The sequence below is a fragment of the Coregonus lavaretus genome (genome assembly GCF_964263955.1).
Source record: "Coregonus lavaretus genome assembly, contig: HAP1_SCAFFOLD_512, whole genome shotgun sequence".
NCBI classification, from domain to species: Eukaryota; Metazoa; Chordata; class Actinopteri; order Salmoniformes; family Salmonidae; genus Coregonus; species Coregonus lavaretus.
The window spans coordinates 325,590-342,651 of NW_028163869.1; the positions used below are offsets into that span (position 1 = coordinate 325,590).

Sequence of the window (17,062 nt, forward strand, 5' to 3'; positions counted from 1 at the left end):
GACCATAACAGCTTGTATGAAGACCATAACAGCCTGTATGAAGACCATAACAGCCTGTATGAAGACCATAACAGCCTGTATGAAGACCATAACAGCCTGTATGAAGACCATAACAGCCTGTATGAAGACCATAACAGCCTGTATGAAGACCATAACAGCCTGTACGAAGACCATAACAGCCTGTATGAAGACCATAACAGCCTGTATGAAGACCATAACAGCCTGTATGAAGACCATAACTGGGGAAAAAAACTAACAAATATTGTCCCCAATTAATTTACAGATGAATCCTCTGACAGTAGCACTGTCTCAGAATGAGATATGGAAGGAGAATATACCATATTTACATTCTCTTTCGTTTATACTGTAGGCCAACATCACACATTACTTTTCAATACACTGTTTTATGTCACACTTATAGTAGTGGTCATTTAGCAGACGCTCTTATCCAGAGAGACTTCCTGTAGTGAGTCATTTAGCAGACGCTCTTATCCAGAGAGACTTACATTAGTGAGTCATTTAGCAGACGCTCTTATCCAGAGAGACTTACATTAGTGAGTCATTTAGCAGACGCTCTTATCCAGAGAGACTTACAGTTAGTGAGTCATTTAGCAGACGCTCTTATCCAGAGAGACTTACAGTTAGTGAGTCATTTAGCAGACGCTCTTATCCAGAGAGACTTACAGTTAGTGAGTCATTTAGCAGACGCTCTTATCCAGAGAGACTTACAGTAGTGAGTCATTTAGCAGACGCTCTTATCCAGAGAGACTTACAGTAGTGAGTCATTTAGCAGACGCTCTTATCCAGAGAGACTTACTTTCTAAGTTTACCAGTAACCAACCAGAATTTTGGTATCTTGCAAGTATTTGATGTAATCTAGCACAAGACATTTAGTGGCCCTTTTGAGTACTTCAGATGATCACAGGTGTGTAATTATCTCTGGCCCTCTCTCTGGCCTTATCACATGAACAATATATGAAATAATAAACAAAAACATAAATGCAACATGTAAAAAGTGTTGGTCCCATGTTCCATGAGCTGAAAAGAAAAATCCCAGAAATGTTCCATACGCACAAAAATCTTATTTCTCTAAAATGTTGTGCACACATTTGTTTACATCCCTGTTAGTGAGCATTTCTCCTTTGCCAAGATCATCCATCCACCTGACAGGTGTGGCATATCAAGAAGCTGATTAAAAAGCATAATCATTACATAGGTGCACCTTGTGCTGGGGACAATAAAAGGCCACTCTAAAATGTGCAGTTTTGTCACACAACACAATGCCACAGATGTCTCATGTTTTGAGGGAGCATGCAATTGGCATGCTGAACGCAAGGAATGTCCACCAGAGCTGTTGCCAGAGAACAGTATGATTCATTTATCTACCATAAAACATTGTTTTAGAGAATTTGGCAGTACGTATAACTGGCCTCACAACCTTAGACCACGTGCATGGTGTCGTGTGGGCGAGCGTTTTGCTGATGTCAATGTTGTGAACAGAGTGCCCCATGGTGGCGGTGGGGTTATGGTATGGGCAGGCATAAACTACGAACCACGAACACAATTACATTTTATCGATGGCAATTTGAATGCACAGAGATACCGTGACAAGACTGGTCATTCAACTGAGACTGCTCTTCTCTGTGTCACGGAGGCTCTCCGCACTGCTAAAGCTAACTCTCTCTCCTCTGCTCTTGTCCTTCTAGACCTGTCTGCTGCCTTTGATACTGTGAACCATCAGATCCTCCTCTCCACCCTCTCCGAGCTGGGCATCTCCGGCGTGGCTCACTCTTGGATTGCGTCCTACCTGACCGGTCGCTCCTACCAAGTGGCGTGGCGAGAAGCTGTCTCCGCACCACGTGCTCTCACCACTGGTGTCCCCCAGGGCTCAGTTCTAGGCCCTCTCCTATTCTCGCTATACACCAAGTCACTTGGCTCTGTCATATCCTCACATGGCCTCTCCTATCATTGCTACGCTGACGACACACAACTAATCTTCTCCTTTCCCCCTTCTGATAACCAGGTGGCGAATCGCATCTCTGCATGTCTGGCAGACATATCAGTATGGATGACGGATCACCACCTCAAGCTGAACCTTGGCAAGACGGAGCTGCTCTTCCTCCTGGGGAAGGACTGTCTGTTCCATGATCTCGCCATCACGGTTGACAACTCCGTTGTGTCCTCCTCCTAGAGTGCGAAGAGCCTTGGCGTGACCCTGGACAACACCCTGTCGTTCTCCGCTAACATCAAGGCGGTGACCCGATCCTGTAGGTTCATGCTCTACAACATTCGGAGAGTACGACCCTGCCTTACACAGGAAGCGGCACAGGTCCTAATCCAGGCACTTGTCATCTCCTGTCTGGATTACTGCAACTCGCTGTTGGCTGGGCTCCCTGCCTGTGCCATTAAACCCCTACAACTCATCCAGAATGCCGCAGCCCGTCTGGTGTTCAACCTTCCCAAGTTCTCTCACGTCACCCCGCTCCTCCGCACACTCCACTGGCTTCCAGTTGAAGCTCGCATCTGCTACAAGACCATGGTGCTTGCCTACGGAGCTGTGAGGGGAAGGGCACCTCCGTACCTTCAGGCTCTGATCAGTCCCTACACCCAAACGAGGGCACTGCATTCATTCACCTCTGGCCTGCTGGCTCACCTACCTCTGCGGAAGCATAGTTCCCGCTCAGCCCAGTCAAAACTGTTCGCTGCTCTGGCACCCCAATGGTGGAACAAGCTCCCTCACAACGCAAGGACAGCGGAGTCACTCACCACCTTCCGGAGACATTTGAAACCCCACCTCTTTAAGGAATACCTGGGATAGGATAAAGTAATCCTTGTACCCCCCCCCCCCCCCTTACACCAACCCCCCCCCCCACCCAAAAAAAAATTAAAAAAAAAAAAAAAAAAAACATTGTAAAGTGGTTATCCCACTGGCTATAAGGTGAATGCACCTATTTGTAAGTCGCTCTGGATAATAGCGTCTGCTAAATGACGTAAATGTAAATGTAAATGTAAGACCTTGAGGCCCATGGTTGTGCCATTCATCTGCCACCATTACCTCATGTTTCAGCATAATGCACGACCCCATGTCGCAAGGATCTGTACACAATTCCTGGAAGCTGAAAATGTCCCAGTTCTTCCATGGCCTGCATACTCACCAGACATGTCACCCATTGAGCATGTTTGGGATGCTCTGGATCGACATGTACGACAGCGTGTTCCAGTTCCCGCCAATATCCAGCAACTTTGCACAGAGGACTGGGACAACATTCCACAGGCCACAATCAACAGCCTGATCAACTCTATGTGAAGAACATGTGTCGGTCTGCATGAGGCAAATGGTGGTCACACCAGATACTGACTGGTTCTCTGATCCACGCCCCTACCTTTTATTTTTTAAGGTATCTGTGACCAACAGATGCATATCTGTATTCCCATTCGTGAACTCCATAGATTAGGGCCTAATGAATTTATTGAAATTGACTGATTTCCATATATGAACTGTAACTGAGTAAAATCGTTGAAATTGTTGCATGTTGCATTTATATTTTTGTTCATTATAAATAAGAGGATTTTAAAATAAAAAATAGAGTGACAAAGCTGTAAAACATTAGGGTTTCAGCATGACATACAGTGAGGGAAAAAAGTATTTGATCCCCTGCTGATTTTGTACGTTTGCCCACTGAGATCTGGCCGTGTGGTGCCAGGACAACAACCTCTCCCTCAACGTGACCAAGACAAAGGAGATGATTGTGGACTACAGGAAAAAAAAGAGGACTGAGCACGCCCCCATTCTCATCGACGGGGCTGTAGTGGAACAGGTTGAGAGCTTCAAGTTCCTTGGTGTCCACATCACCAACGAACTATCATGGTCCAAACACACCAAGACAGTCGTGAAGAGGGCACGACAAAGCCTATTCCCCCTCAGGAGACTAAAAAGATTTGGCATGGGTCCTCAGATCCTCAAAATATTCTACAGCTGCACCATCGAGAGCATCCTGACTGGTTGCATCACCGCCTGGTATGGCAACTGCTTGGCCTCTGACCGCAAGGCACTACAGAGGGTAGTGCGTACGGCCCAGTACATCACTGGGGCAAAGCTCCCTGCCATCCAGGACCTCTATACCAGGCGGTGTCAGAGGAAGGCCCTCAAAATTGTCAAAGACTCCAGCCACCCTAGTCATAGACTGTTCTCTCTGCTACCGCACGGCAAGCGGTACCGGAGTGCCAAGTCTAGGTCCAAAAGACTTCTCAACAGCTTCTACCCCCAAGCCATAAGACTCCTGAACAGCTAATCATGGCTACCCGGACTATTTGCACTGCCCCCCCACCCCATCCTTTTACACTGCTGCTACTCTGTTAAGTATTTATGCATAGTCACTTTAACTCTACCCACATGTACATATTACCTCAACTACCTCAACTAGCCGGTGCCCCCGCACATTGACTCTGCAACGGTACCCCCCTGTATATATAGCCTCCCTACTGTCACTTTATTTTACTGTATATATAGCCTCCCTACTGTCACTTTATTTTACTTCTGCTCTTTTTTTCTCAACACTTTTTTTGTTGTTGTTTTATTCTTACTTTTTTTGTTTAAAATAAATGCACTGTTGGTTAAGGGCTGTAAGTAAGCATTTCACTGTAATGTCTGCACCTGTTGTATTCGGCGCATGTGACCAATAACATTTGATTTGATTTGATTTGATTTGATTTGACAAAGAAATGGTCAGTCTATAATTTTAAAGGTAGGTTTATTTGAACAGTGAGAGACAGAGTAACAACAAAAAAATCCAGAAAAACACATGTCAAAAATTATAAATTGATTTGCATTTTAATGAGGGAAATACGTATTTGACCCCCTCTCAATCAGAAAGATTTCTGGCTCCCAGGTGTCTTTTATACAGGTAACGAGCTGAGATTAGGAGCACACTCTTAAAGGGAGTGCTCCTAATCTCAGTTTGTTACCTGTATAAAAGACACCTGTCCACAGAAGCAATCAATCAATCAGATTCCAAACTCTTCACCATGGCCAAGACCAAAGAGCTCTCCAAGGATGTCAGGGACAAGATTGTAGACCTACACAATGCTGAAATGGGCTACAAGACCATCGCTAAGCAGCTTGGTGAGAAGGTGACAGCAGTTGGTGCGATAAGAAACACAAAAGAACTGTCAATCTCCCTCGGCCTGGGGCTCCATGCAAGATCTCACCTCGTGGAGTTGCAATGATTATGAGAACGGTGAGGAATCAGCCCAGAACTACACGGGAGGATCTTGTCAATGATCTCAAGGCAGCTGGGACCATAGTCACCAAGAAAACAATTGGTAACACACTACGCCGTGAAGGACTGAAATCCTGCAGCACCCGCAAGGTCCCCCTGCTCAAGAAAGCACATATACAGGGCCTCCTCCAGACCTTAATCCCATAGAAAATCTGTGGAGGGAGCTGAAGGTTCGAGTTGCCAAACGTCAGCCTAGAAACCTTAATGACTTGGAAAAGATCTGCAAAGAAGAGTGGGACAAAATCCCTCCTGAGATGTGTGCAAACCTGGTGGCCAACTACAAGAAACGTCTGACCTCTGTGATTGCCAACAACGGTTTTGCCACCAAGTACTAAGTCATGTTTGGCAGAGGGGTCAAATACTTATTTCCCTCATTAAAATGCAAATCAATTTATAACATTTTTTACATGCGTTTTTCTGGATTTTTTTGTTGTTATTCTGTCTCTCACTGTTCAAATAAACCTACCATTAAAATCATAGACTGATCATTTCTTTGTCAGTGGGCAAATGTACAAAATCAGCAGTGGCGCAGTGGTCTAAGGCACTGCATCGCAGTGCTAGCTGTGCCACTAGAGCTCCTGGTTCGAATCCAGGCTCTGTCGTAGCCGGCCGCGACCGGGAGACCCATGGGGCGGCGCACGATTGGCCCAGCGTCGTCCAGGGTAGAGGAGGGAATGGCCGGCAGGGATGTAGCTCAGTTGGTACAGCATGGCGTTTGCAACGCCAGGGTTGTGGGTTCGATTCCCACGGGGGGCCAGTATGATTTTTTTTTACAAAAAATAATAATAATGTATGCACTCACTAACTGTAAGTCGCTCTGGATAAGAGCGTCTGCTAAATGACTAAAATGTAAATGTAAAAAATGGGATCAAATAATTTTTCCCCACTGTAGCCTTTACATCTTTTGTTTTTTACACACTTGTATTAATTTTACTTATGTCAATATGTATTTGTTGTCAATGTTTTGGCGTCAAACTCCCGAGTGGCGCAGTGGTCTAAGGCACTGCATGGCAGTGCTAGCTGTGCCACTAGAGATCCTGGTTAGAGTCCAGGCTCTGTCGTAGCCGGCCGCGACCGGGAGACCCATGGGGCGGCGCACAATTGGCCCAGGGTAGGGGAGGGAATGGCCGGCAGGGATGTGGGTTCGATTCCAGTATGAAAAAATAAATAATAATGTATTCACTCACTCTGGATAAGAGCGTCTGCTAAATGTAAAAAATGTAGATGTAAACTGGTGGCAGTTGTTAAAAAAGGCAATAGTTGGAAGAGTTGTAGAGGTTATTGATGTCATTGTTCATTAGATGCTTTTTTCATTAATTAGGCTATTTTCTCTTGAACAGAATGGTCTATCAACTAGAAACTCATGGACAATATGGACACAGATATAAAAAATCCAAAATATACATGAATACTTTTTCTAAAGTTCAAGTATAAATTACCAAAGTTAAGATAGATTGCCATAGATTTTCTGTTAATTACCAACATTACTGAAGAATCCGGTAACGTTAGTAAATGACTGGTAACGTTGCAACACTACACAGCAGACGGGGTGATCTTTCTAATATATTAGTTGATGGATTCAGGCAATAAAACTGGATTTGCTTTGAGTGCTTCTCACACGACACAGTGGTCAGTGAGAACGTGCTCTTGTAATATTTTACTTCTCAGAACAACTCAACACAACACAGTGAAGTAACATTCAGAGCTTGTTGGTTAGGGCTGAATGTGTTTGGAGCCGTCGGTTAGGGCTGAATGTGTTTGGAGCCGTTGGTTAGGGCTGAATGTGTTGGTTAGGGCTGAATGTGTTTGGAGCCGTTGGTTAGGGCTGAATGTGTTGGTTAGGGCTGAATGTGTTTGGAGACGTTGGTTAGGGCTGAATGTGTCTGGAGCCGTTGGTTAGGGCTGAATGTGTTTGGAGACGTTGGTTAGGGCTGAATGTGTTGGTTAGGGCTGAATGTGTTGGTTAGGGCTGAATGTGTTTGGAGACGTTGGTTAGGGCTGAATGTGTTTGGAGACGTTGGTTAGGGCTGAATGTGTTGGTTAGGGCTGAATGTGTTGGTTAGGGCTGAATGTGTTTGGAGCCGTTGGATAGGGCTGAATGTGTCTGGAGCCGTTGGTTAGGGCTGAATGTGTTGGTTAGGGCTGAATGTGTTGGATAGGGCTGAATGTGTCTGGAGCCATTGGTTAGGGCTGAATGTGTCTGTAGCCATTAGTTAGGGCTGAATGTGTTTGGAGACGTTGGTTAGGGCTGAATGTGTTGGTTAGGGCTGAATGTGTTGGTTAGGGCTGAATGTGTTTGGAGCCGTTGGATAGGGCTGAATGTGTCTGGAGCCGTTGGTTAGGGCTGAATGTGTTGGTTAGGGCTGAATGTGTTGGATAGGGCTGAATGTGTCTGGAGCCATTGGTTAGGGCTGAATGTGTCTGTAGCCATTAGTTAGGGCTGAATGTGTTTGGAGCCGTTGGTTAGGGCTGAATGTGTTGGTTAGGGCTGAATGTGTTGGATAGGGCTGAATGTGTCTGGAGCCATTGGTTAGGGCTGAATGTGTCTGTAGCCATTAGTTAGGGCTGAATGTGTTTGGAGCCGTTGGTTAGGGCTGAATGTGTTTGGAGCCGTTGGTTAGGGCTGAATGTGTTTGGAGCCGTTGGTTAGGGCTGAATGTGTTGGTTACGGCTGAATGTGTCTGGAGCCGTTGGTTAGGGCTGAATGTGTCTGGAGCCGTTGGTTAGGGCTGAATGTGTCTGGAGCCATTGGTTAGGGATGAATGTGTTGGTTAGGGCTGAATGTGTTTGGAGCCGTTGGTTAAGGCTGAATGTGTTTGGAGCCGTTGGTTAGGGCTGAATGTGTTGGTTAGGGCTGAATGTGTTTGTAGCCGTTGGTTAGGGCTGAATGTGTTGGTTAGGGCAGAATGTGTTTGGAGCCGTTGGTTAAGGCTGAATGTGTCGGGAAAGCATCAGTCTGTTCTGGACATTCAGGCCTGTTCTTGTTTTGATTCTTGACACAAATCAAATGATTCAGTCCTGCTCCTTTTTATAACGTACTGTATGTCATGTTAGTGAATGTAATAACAGCGCTCTAACGCAACACACCCACCTACTGGTTGTCATTGGATAGAAATATTGGGGATCTCTCCCTCCCTCCCTCCCTCTCTCCCTCCCTCCCTCTCTCCCTCCCTCCCTCCCTCGCTCCCTCAACGGCTTGTTGACAATGAAGTCTCTTGTGATGGTTGAGTCTGGTTGAGGTTGGTTGAGGCTGCCGTGTCTAATTTACATATGTGACGAGCAGCCTGGGAATTTGTGGTGCTGAATAACACCTCCTTTCTCACTCCCAGATATCCCCCTGATACTCTCCGCCAAAGTGAAAGAACTTCACATTACCTCAGCGTGGGCCACCAGCTAACTAGCTAACAACTGGTCCAACCAACCATCCTCTCCCCTCTACCCACTATCATCTAACCCTATCCTCTCCCGTCTCCCCCTATCCTCTCCCGTCTCCCCCTATCCTCTCCCGTCTCCCCCTATCCTCTCCCGTCTCCCCCTATCCTCTCCCGTCTCCCCCTATCCTCTCCCGTCTCCCCCTAACCTCTCCCCTCTACCCCCTATCCTCTCCCGTCTCCCCCTATCCTCTCCCGTCTCCCCGTATCCTCTCCCATCTCCCCCTAACCTCTCCCCTCTACCCCCTATCCTCTCCCCTCTTCTCTCCCCTCTACCCCTATCCTCTCCCCTCTACCCCCTATCCTCTCCCCCCTATCCTCCCCCTCTATCCCCTATCCTCTCCCCCCCATCCTCTCCCCTCTACCCCCTATCCTCTCCCCTCTACCCCCTATCCTCTCCCCTCTACCCCCTATCCTCTCCCATCTACCCCCTATCCTCTCCCCTCTACCCCCTAACCTCTCCCATCTACCCCCTATCCTCTCCCCTCTCCCCTCTACCCCCTATCCTCTCCCATCTACCCCCTATCCTCTCCCCTCTACCCCCTACCCCCTATCCTCTCCCCTCTACCCCCTATCCTCTCCCCTCTACCCCCTATCCTCTCCCCTCTACCCCCTATCCTCTCCCCTCTCCCCCCTATCCTCTCCCCTCTACTGCTCCCCTCTCCACCCTATCCTCTCCCCTCTCCTCTTCCCCCTATCCTCTCCCCTCTCCCCCCTATCCTCTCCCCTCTACCCCCTATCCTCTCCCCCCTATCCTCTCCCCTCTACCCCCTACCCCCTCTCCTCTCCCCTCTACCCCCTATCCTCTCCCCTCTACCCCCTATCCTCTCCCCTCTACCCCCTATCCTCTCCTCTCTACCCCCTATCCTCTCCCCTCTACCCCCTATCCTCTCCCCTCTACCCCCTACCCCCTATCCTCTCCCCTCTACCCCCTATCCTCTCCCCTCTCCCCTCTACCCCCTATCCTCTCCCCTCTACCCCTATCCTCTCCCCTCTACCCCCTATCCTCTCCCCTCTACCCCCTATCCTCTCCCCTCTACCCCCTATCCTCTCCCCTCTACCCCCTATCCTCTCCCCTCTACCCCCTATCCTCTCCCCTCTCCCCCCTATCCTCTCCCCTCTACTGCTCCCCTCTCCACCCTATCCTCTCCCCTCTCCTCTCCCCTCTCCCCCTATCCTCTCCCCTCTCCCCCCTATCCTCTCCCCTCTCCTCTCCCCTCTACCCCCTATCCTCTCCCCTCTCCCCCCTATCCTCTCCCCTCTACTGCTCCCCTCTACCCCCTATCCTCTCCCCTCTCCTCTCCCCTCTAACCCCTATCCTCTCCCCTCTACCCCCTATCCTCTCCCCTCTACCCCCTACCCCCTATCCTCTCCCCTCTACCCCCTATCCTCTCCCCTCTCCCCTCTACCCCCTATCCTCTCCCCTCTACCCCCTATCCTCTCCCCTCTACCCCCTATCCTCTCCCCTCTACCCCCTATCCTCTCCCCTCTACCCCTCTCCTCTCCCCTCTACCCCCTCTCCTCTCCCCTCTCCCCCCTATCCTCTCCCATCTACCCCTATCCTCTCCCCTCTACCCCCTATCCTCTCCCATCTACCCCTATCCTCTCCCCTCTACCCCCTATCCTCTCCCCTCTCCCCCCTATCCTCTCCCCCCTACCCCTATCCTCTCCCCTCTACCCCCTATCCTCTCCCCTCTACCCCCTATCCTCTCCCCTCTACCCCCTATCCTCTCCCATCTACCCCCTATCCTCTCCCATCTACCCCCTCTCCTCTCCCCTCTACCCCCTCTCCTCTCCACCCCTCTCCCCCCTATCTTCTTCCTGGGACAGCCGAATAACCCTTTTGGAATCCTTTTTTCTAAGAGTGTATGTCCCAGTCTTATGTAATTGTTTACCTTGACTGTGTGTTTACAGGCTAAGTGGAGAGGCTTCCCAGCCACTGGGCCTAGCATAGCACAGCCCCATACTTCATACTTAAATATACACCTAAAATGGAAATAAAAAAAATGTGTGTATGAGGAAAGTGAAATTTGCAGACCGAACGTCCTTTTCCAGAGAAGGAGGTAACAAGATTTCTAGAGGCAAGATGAAACTCTAAACTCTCATTGCACATTAGGACTGTTCTCAACAGCAACAAACATCAATAGAGTCAGCCAACTGCATAGGAATCAAAATATCGCTCTGGATAAGAGCGTCTGCTAAATGACGTAAATGTAATGTAAATGTAATATGCTTTTTCACAACACTGGGATGAAGTTGCCACTTGCCATGTCTCTCACCCCATAAACGCTTAACCATCAATCAATTTGGTTGATCAAGACCCGTGGCTATACATAACTGCCTGCCGTCAGTGACTAAGACCAGGGTTGGGAACAATTACAATCGAAGGCGGTCAATTCAGGAAGTAAACTGAAAATCTAATTCAATAATGGAAAAAATTACTTCTCAACAAACAGAAAAGTAGAAGATACTGATTTCTTTTTTTATATATCCATTTTTACATGTTTTATTGAAATAACTTCCTGAATTTACTGCCTTCAATTCGAATTGACCCCAACCCTGGCTAATGCATATCGTTTTCCAGATGTATGTACATTGTCACAGTTCTTCACAGTTTTCTAAGGGTCTAGAGTTTAGGGTGCCAGATGAACATATAATATCACATATATTGTCACAGGTCTTCACAGTTAATTAAGGGTTTAGGGTGCCAGATGTTCAGTTGGTAGAGCATGGCGTTTGCAATGCCAGGGTTGTGGGTTCGTTTCCCACGGAGGGGCAGTATGAAAATGTATGCACTCACTAACTGTAAGTCGCTCTGCATAAGAGCGTCTGCTAAATGACTAAAATTTAAAATGTAGATGTACGTACACTACCGTTCAAAAGTTTGGGGTCACTTAGAAATGTCCTTGTTTTCAAAAGAAAAGCAATTTTAATTTTTTTGTCCATTCAAATAACATAAAATTGATCAGAAATACAGTGTAGACATTGTTAATGTTGTAAATGGCTATTGTAGCTGGAAACGGCTGATTTTTAATGGAATATCTACATAGGCGTACAGAGGCCCATTATCAGCAACCATCAGTCCTGTGTTCCAATGGCACGTTGTGTTTGCTAATCCAAGTTTATCATTTTAAAAGGCTAATTGAACATTAGAAACCCCTTTTGCAATTATGTTAGCACAGCTGAAAACTGTTGTGCTGATTAAAGAACCAATAAAACTGGCCTTCTTGAGACTAATTGAGTATCTGGAGCATCAGCAATTCTGGGTTCGATTACAGGCTCAAAATGGCCAGAAACAAATAACTTTCTTCTGAAACTCATCAGTCTATTCTTGTTCTGAGAAATGAAGGCTATTCTATGCGAGAAATTGCCAAGAAACTGAAGATCTCGTACAACGCTGTGTACTACTCCCTTCACAGAACAGCGCAAACTGGCTCTAACCAGAATAGAAAGAGGAGTGGGAGGCCCCGGTGCACAACTGAGCAAGAGGACAAATACATTTGAGTGTCTAGTTTGAGAAACAGATGCCTCACAGGTCCTCAACTGGCAGCTTCATTAAATAGTACCCGCAAAACACCAGTCTCAACGTCAACAGCGAAGCGGCGACTCTGGGATGCTGACCTTCTAGGCAGAGTTGCAAAGAAAAAGCCATATCTCAGACTGCCCACCTTAATCTTTTCTTTTTATTGGCCAGTCTGAGATATGGCTTTTTCTTTGCAGCGGTTAACTAAGGGTCTCTAGGACATAGGGCCTAAGGGACTACGGTCTAGGGTAACAGACCTACTGTACGTACACTAACAGTTTAGGGGTTTAGGGTGTAGGGTTTAGGGTGCCAGATGTATGGTTAACTAAGGGTTTAGGGTGTAGGGTGCCAGACTTACGTACATTGTCACAGTTGTCACAGTCCGGTAGGCCAGCCTTCTGGATGGATCTCTTTACCTCCAGAGAGAAGTTCTCAAACTCTGGTTTGACCGTCCGGAGCAGCGTGACCGTGTTGAGGGCAGAGTATGCCTGTCGTGCCTCACTGTCGTACTTATCCCCTCGCTTCCACGAGCCGTTGCCTGGGAAACCAAACGAGGAGAGATGAAAAAAGAGGTGAAATTGTTGACATGTTGAAATGTTTCTGTCTGTCAGAATGTAGTGCAGCCCTGGGCATGGAGATGTGCAGGTCTTTACTCCAGCCAAGCATTAAAACATGGTGTGCAGGCCTTTACTCCAGCCAAGCATTAAAACATGGTGTGCAGGCCTTTACTCCAGCCAAGCATTAAAACATGGTGTGCAGGCCTTTCCTCCAGCCAAGCATTAAAACATGGTGTGCAGGCCTTTCCTCCAGCCAAGCATTAAAACATGGTGTGCAGGCCTTTACTCCAGCCAAGCATTAAAACATGAGGTTCTATTTTAACAAACCATGCAAGGGTAAATCTAAGCTATAGGTTCAGGGGTGTGTCAGATTTATTTTTTCTATTTTCACTAATCACAATTATCGGCGCACTTGCTGGCGCTGGTGCGAAAGGGCTGGGTTTTGATGAATAAACAAGTTGTGGGTGTGTCGAGGCTTAGCCCCACACTGTCCAATCAGAAGGTGCTCCATGGCGAAATATGCGGTTGTTTCAAGTTGTGTATTTGCGGTCTTTTATTTATCGCCTTGGAATCAACTCCAATTCCAATGTTAGTTTGTTAAATGGCTTACAGAAACGAAATAACAAAATGTAGACCTATCCCGTGTTTGCTAAATATGTTAACTTGAACCCATTTGCAGTCCACAATGTTCTAAGTAATTGCATGGCGTCAATAGCACTGGTATAGGGGCTAGGGCTACTGTAAATTGCAATATGGCTGAACATTGACATGCCAAACATTGTCAATAACCAAGATTAAATTCATTATTGATAAGGCTTAAAAAGATAACTAATAGTTCTAATCAAATTCAAAACAACTTGTTTTAAATAGGCTATGTCACACTTACAGGTCCCCGTGGGAGAAACCCTAAACCCCGTGGGAGAAACCCTAAACCCCGTGGGAGAAACCCTAAACCCCGTGGGAGAAACCCTAAACCCCGTGGGAGAAACCCTAAACCCCATGGGAAAAACCCTAAACCCAGTGGGAGAAACCCTAAACCCCGTGGGAGAAACCCTAAACCCCGTGGGAGAAACCCTAAACCCAGTGGGAGAAACCCTAAACCCCGTGGGAGAAACCCTAAACCCCGTGGGAGAAACCCTAAACCCCGTGGGAGAAACCCTAAACCCCGTGGGAGAAACCCTAAACCCCGTGGGAGAAACCCTAAACCCCGTGGGAGAAACCCTAAACCGTATACTATTAAACAATGAAGACTACGGAGGGTTTTACTCACATCCAAAACGGGACCTGCATGGCTAAAACAACGTGGGCCTGTCTACAATAAATAGATAAAAAGGGAACGTCAGCTCACTGTTTTACTCCTCTCAAACTTCATATTTTAAGAAAGCTTTGGTGATTTAAGATTTATATCCAAGCGGTCTCAGGAGCCAAACCCTTTATCCACAGTCTTGACTACTTCGCGATTGCAATGGGCAGACAAAAAAAAAAAAAGCCTTAATTGAGAGGAAGGGAGGCTATGCTTGGTTCTTAATCAAATAAAACGAAATGGGGAAAAAAAACATAATTTTTCTAAATACAAAGTATACAGGCACTAAAAGCACATTCGGCTACTCTTGTTCCAGGTGCATATGGGTAGTGTGCGTCATGGACGGATAGGCCGTGTTTCCGCTGTCAAAATTCATGCCATAACCAACTGCGTTACCGCTAAAACCAGGTTGGTCTTAAATACCCCTATCAGCGCTGCCTGAAATTATCATTTTGGATCATGTTTTTAAAAGGACACAACTAAAATATTTCCACCCTGCCCAGCTCGCAGCGGAGCTGATATAAGACCTGGGCTGGAAAGTTCCAGTTTTTACTTGACGAAATTGCAAACTAGCTTTTGACACCTTAATGTCAGCCAAACATAGAGCCTACAGTGTGCATGCCTTTACTACAGCCAAGCATTTAAAAAAAGATGCTTCAGGATGCAGGACTGTAGTATGGGTCTGATTTAACAAGACGTTGATAGATGCTTCAGGATGCAGGACTGTAGTATGGGTCTGATTTAACAAGACCTATCCTACAGTATGTCCTGTTGGAAGGTGAACCTTCGCCCCAGTCTGAGGTCCTGAGCGCTCTGGAGCAGGTTTTCATCAAGGCTCTCTCTGTACTTTGCTCCGTTCATCTTTCCCTCGATCCTGACTAGTCTCCCAGTCCCTGCCGCTGAAAAACATCCCCACAGCATGATGCTGCCATCCCCATGCTTCACCGTAGGGATGGTGCCAGGTTTCCGCCAGACGTGACGCTTGGCATTCAGGTCAAAGAGTTCAATCTTGGTTTCATCAGAACAGGGAATCTTATTTTTCATGGTCTGAGAGTCTTTAAGTGCCTTTTGGCAAACTCCAAGCGGGCTGTCATGTGCCTTTTACTGAGGAGTGGCTTCCGTCTGGCCACTCTACCATAAAGGCCTGATTGGTGGAGTGCTGCAGAGATGGTTGTCCTTCTGGAAGGTTCTCCCATCTCCACAGAGGAACTCTAGAGCTCTGTCAGAGTGACCATCAGGTTCTTGGTCACCTCCCTGACCAAGGCCCTTCTCACCTGATTGCTCTGTTTGGCCGGCCGGCCAGCTCTAGGAAGAGTCTTGGTGGTTCTAAACTTCTTCCATTTAAGAATGATGGAGGCCACTGTGTTCTTGGGGACCATCAATGCTGCAGAAATGTTTTGGTACCCTTCCCCAGATCTGTGCCTCGACACAATCCTGTCTCGGAGCTCTACGGACAATTCCTTTGACCTCATAACTTGGTTTTTGCTCTGACATGCACTGTCAACTGTGGGACCTTATATAGACAGGTGTGTGCCTTTCCAAATCATGTCCAATCAATTGAATTTACCACAGGTTGACTCTAATCAAGTTGTAGAAACATCTCAAGGATGATCAATGGAAACAGGATGCACCTGAGCTCAATTTCGAGTCTCATAGCAAAGGGGCTGAATACTTATGCAATTAAGGTATTTCTGTTTTTTATTTGTAATAAATTAGCAAAACTGTCTACAAACCTGTTTTTGCTTTGTCATTATGGGGTATTGTGTGTAGATTGCTGAGGATTTTTTTTAATGTAATCCATTTTAGAATAAACTATTTCAATAAAATATTGAAAAAGTCAAGGGGTCTGAATACTTTCCCAAGGCACTGTATGTAGGGCTGGGAACAACAGAGTATATATGTAGGGCTGGGAACAACAGAGTATATATGTAGGGCTGGGAACAACAGAGTATATATGTAGGGCTGGGAACAACAGAGTATATATGTACGGCTGGGAACAACAGAGTATATATGTAGGGCTGGGAACAACAGAGTATATATGTAGGGCTGGGAACAACAGAGTATATATGTACGGCTGGGAACAACAGAGTATATATGTAGGGCTGGGAACAACAGAGTATATATGTACGGCTGGGAACAACAGAGTATATATGTAGGGCTGGGAACAACAGAGTATACATGTAGGGCTGGGAACAACAGAGTATATATGTACGGCTGGGAACAACAGAGTATATATGTAGGGCTGGGAACAACAGAGTATATATGTAGGGCTGGGAACAACAGAGTATATATGTACGGCTGGGAACAACAGAGTATATATGTAGGGCTGGGAACAACAGAGTATATATGTAGTGTTGGGAACAACAGAGTATATATGTAGGGCTGGGAACAACAGAGTATATATGTAAGGCTGGGAACGTTGTGCTGATGTGTATTTTTACCGTAGGACGTGGAGTTGAAGAGTTCGATGTTGAAGAAGATATAGCTGCCATTGGTGAGCCTCCTTCTGTGAACAGCTAGCATGATGTCTCGGACAACGTCCGCTCCCGCACACATGATAACAACTGCAAGGAAACAACATGGAGGAAACAGTTACACCTCAACCCAGCTTCAACCAGACTAGAAGTACATACAGTATTTACGGTAGGAGGCTGTTTCAGAAAACAAAATGTTCACAGGACAATTGTAATGGAAAGGATGCATATATTCTCCCTACAGGTTTAATACCCACAGTGCAACACCCCGTCACTTAGACACTGAACTGAAATCCTCTATTGTCGTTTCTTAAAAAACAAAGCATCTTAGCACAAATCACAAAAAACAATATCCTGGCGTGATGAGTAGAACCCTGCTGCCCTGCATGTCTGGTCTGACGCAGTCTTAGGGCACGTACTAAATGGCACTCTGGTCTAAAGTAGTGCACTATATAGGGAATAGTGTGCCATTCTCTGGTCTAAAGTAGTGCACTA

The 17,062-nt window shown here is 46.6% G+C and overlaps 1 protein-coding gene across 1 annotated transcript in view; it reads right to left on the reverse strand.

The window, feature by feature from the left end:
• LOC311117692 (atrial natriuretic peptide receptor 3-like) overlaps nucleotides 1–16,653 on the reverse strand; it is a 44,352-nt gene extending 27,699 nt beyond the window's left edge. The window contains exons 1-2 of the mRNA XM_084192621.1: nucleotides 16,535–16,653; nucleotides 12,596–12,771 (exon numbers count right to left, since the gene is read on the reverse strand). Of these exons, the coding sequence (XP_084048747.1) occupies nucleotides 12,596–12,771; nucleotides 16,535–16,649 (291 nt within the window). The 5' untranslated portion in view covers nucleotides 16,650–16,653. The remainder of the gene's footprint in view (nucleotides 1–12,595; nucleotides 12,772–16,534) is intronic.
• Nucleotides 16,654–17,062: the final 409 nt, after the last annotated feature.